This window comes from Oncorhynchus nerka, linkage group LG15 (assembly GCF_034236695.1).
Source record: "Oncorhynchus nerka isolate Pitt River linkage group LG15, Oner_Uvic_2.0, whole genome shotgun sequence".
Taxonomy (NCBI): domain Eukaryota; kingdom Metazoa; phylum Chordata; class Actinopteri; order Salmoniformes; family Salmonidae; genus Oncorhynchus; species Oncorhynchus nerka.
Window position 1 is genome coordinate 12,868,845 of NC_088410.1, and position 3,193 is coordinate 12,872,037.

Here is a 3,193-nt window from a genome sequence, read left to right on the forward strand (position 1 = left end):
ATCAAGGTATATATAGCAATATCTCTTTTTAATATTTTCCTTGTCACTTTGAAATTTGGTGTTGCTCCCCCCTAGGATCTTGTACCCCTTTCTGTGCCCAGGATGACAAAAAAATAACGTAACATTTTTACATACAGTCAGATCTGAATTTAAGCTAAATTTGACTTTTATCCTATTCATTTATCCTCCTCTCCTCTCCTCTCCTCTCCTCTCCTCTCCTCTCCTCTCCTCTCCTCTCCTCTCCTCTCCCTCTCCTCTCCTCCTCTCCTCTCCTCTCCCCTCTCCTCTCCTTTCCTCTCCTCTCCTCTCTTCTCCTTCTCTTCTCTTCTCTTCTCTTCTCTCCTCTCCTCTCCTCTCCTCTCTTCTCTTCTCTTCTCCCCTCCTCCCTGTCCCTCATCTCCTCTCCTCTCCTCTCCTCTCCTCTCCTCTCCTCTCCTCTCCTCTCCTCTCCTCTCCTCTCCTCTCCTCTCCTCTCCTCTCCTCTCCTCTCCTCTCCTCTCAGGGAGGATGTGGGTTTGTAGCAGGTCTCCTCCACCTGTTCTTCCTAGGATCCTTCAGTTGGATGTTGTTAGAGGGGGTTCAGCTCTACCTCATGGTGGTCCTGGTCTTCAACACTACCATAAGGTATTGGATATATTTACTCTATGGTTATAAATGATTATGCGTTAGTATATATTTAGAGTATATATTTGTATTTATTTGTATTATACATTTATGTTTAATTCATTTAGAATGTCTGTATTTATATTATTTCCTAATCTATTATATATTTTCATTTTATTTATTTCTTACAACTTTATTTTATTTCTTACAACGTTATATTATCTCTCTATTATCTTTAACTGCTTGGTGTGTTAACTTTTCTTTTAACTGCTATTTTAATGATTCTTCTTCTTAGTAAACTCTGTTGATTCTTCTTCTTACTGTAATCCTCTGTACCTGTATTTTATGAATCTCTTTGCTCTTTGATTCTTTGTCTTACTGTAGAACTGTGATTCTACTGTATTGTAAACCTCTCTGTACCTGTATGAATGCTGTAAACTTGGGGATATGGACTGCCACTGACTATAGTCATCATCTCTGCTATCACCTACCCAGATGGATATGGTACCACACAACAGTGAGTCTGAGTCTGTGTGTGGGTGTGTGGGTGTGTGGGTGGGTGTGTGGGTGTGTGTGTGTGGGTGTGTGTTGTTGTGGGTGTGTGTGTGTTGTTGTGGGTGTGTGGGTGTGTGGGTGTGTGTGTGTGGGTGTGTGTTGTTGTGGGTGTGTGTGTGTTGTTGTGGGTGTGTGAGAGACTGTGTAGCAAATCTGTCCCATATAAATAACAATATATAACATTATTATAACGTTATCCTGTCTCTGTCAGCTGTTGGTTAATTCTCTGGAGAGAGGTGTTATTAAACATAAATATAACATGTAAATAATACCAGATAACCTAATTTTAATATTATCCAGCTGTTGGTTGTCTCTGGAGAGAGGTTTTATAAAACGTAAATATAACATGTAAATAATACCAGATAACCTAATTCTAACGTTATCCTCTCTGTGTGTCAGCTGTTGGTTGTCTCTGGAGAGAGGATTCATCTGGAGATTCTTTGGCCCAGTGTGCACCATCATCATCCTCAACGCTTTCTTCTTCATCATCACTGTCTGGAGGCTTGCCCAGAAGTTCTCTAGTCTCAACCCTGACCTCTCCAACCTACGCAAGATCAAGTGGGGGAGAGGAGAGAGAGATGGAGAGAGAGAGATGGGGAGAGAAAAAGAGAGAGAGAGAGATGGAGAGAGATGGAGAGAGAGAGAGATGGGGAGAGAAAAAGAGAGAGAGAGATGGGGAGAGAAAAAGAGAGAGAGAGAGAGAGAGTGTGAAACTGAGAGACAGAAAGAGGGATGGAGGGAGAGAGAGAAAGCGAGAGCGTAACCTATACACTAGGAGTCAGGAAGTAGGTGCAGAAGGAGAGTTTATTAATGAGAACAAGTAGATAAACTCAACAGGAGCAGCGTACTGAACGTGAACGGAACCAATACTGCCCGAAGACAGGCTACTGAGGGCTAAATAAAGGGGAAGTAATCAAGGTAATGATGGAGTCCAAGTACCGAGAAGGAGCAGGTGTGCATAATGTGGGTTGCCAGGTGTGCACCGAGAGGGAGCAGGTGTGCGTAATGTGGGTTGCCAGGTGTGCATAATTATGGTTGCCAGGACCGGAGGTTAGTAGACCGGCGACGTCGAGCGCTGGAGACAGTGAATGGAACTCAGGTGTAACAGGTGTAACAGGTGTGACAGGGGAAGAGACAGAGACAGTGAATGGAACACAGGTGTGACAGGGGAAGAGAGGGGAAGAGACAGAGACAGTGATGTAGAGAGACAAAAAGAGAAGCGGAGAGATAGGTGAATGTAGAAATGTAGTGAATGTATGGACTTTTTCCCATCTCCCCTCTCCCTCTTCTCTCCTCCCATCCCCTCTACCATCCCTCCCTCCCTCCCCCCTCCCATCCCCCCTACCCTCCCTCCCTCCCCTCTCCTCCTCCCTACTCCCCCCCTCCTCCCTCTCTCTCTCCAGGGTGTTCACAGTGACAGCAGTGGCCCAGCTGTGTGTGTTGGGTACTATGTGGATATTTGGAGTGTTCCAGTTCCAAGAGGAGGGGACAGTGGTCATGACATATCTCTTCACTATCCTCAACTCTCTACAGGGAGCACTGCTGTTCATCATGCACTGCCTACTGAACAAAACGGTATGGTGTGTGTGTGTGTGTCTGTTTCTGTGTGTGTGTTGTGTGTGTGTGTGTGTGTGTGTGTGTGTGTGTGTGTGTGTGTGTGTGTGTGTGTGTAACACTGTGCTCTGCTTCCCCCATCAGGTGAGAGAGGAGTATGGCAAGCTCCTGTCCTGTATCTGCACACCACTGAAGAAGAGATACTCAGTGGTCAGCACTACCAACCCTTCTTTCAGCCACTCCCAGGTACACACACACACACGCACACACAAACAGACACACACACACACACACACACACACCCTTTTCACTAAGTTAACCTCTGTCCTTTGACCTTTGTCTGTCCTAGGGGTCAAGGAGCGCAGAGACCACGGGGGAGTCGCAGATCTGACATCACCAAACCCCCATAATGCACCTCTTTACCCCTCCTCCCATGACAAAGGTTCCCACTAAATGTTCAAACTGTAAAGTCAAAATGGTC

At 45.5% G+C, this 3,193-nt stretch overlaps 1 protein-coding gene across 1 annotated transcript; it reads left to right on the forward strand.

Annotated features, from left to right (window-relative positions):
- Positions 1-1,049: 1,049 nt before the first annotated feature.
- On the forward strand, positions 1,050-2,739 carry LOC135560327 (adhesion G protein-coupled receptor E5-like; the record flags this gene model as incomplete). Its single annotated transcript, XM_065002195.1, has 3 exons — positions 1,050-1,120; positions 1,558-1,716; positions 2,562-2,739. Coding segments are annotated over 3 exons (408 nt in total), but the record flags the coding sequence as incomplete, so codon positions are not given.
- Between the last annotated feature and the right edge of the window lie 454 nt (positions 2,740-3,193).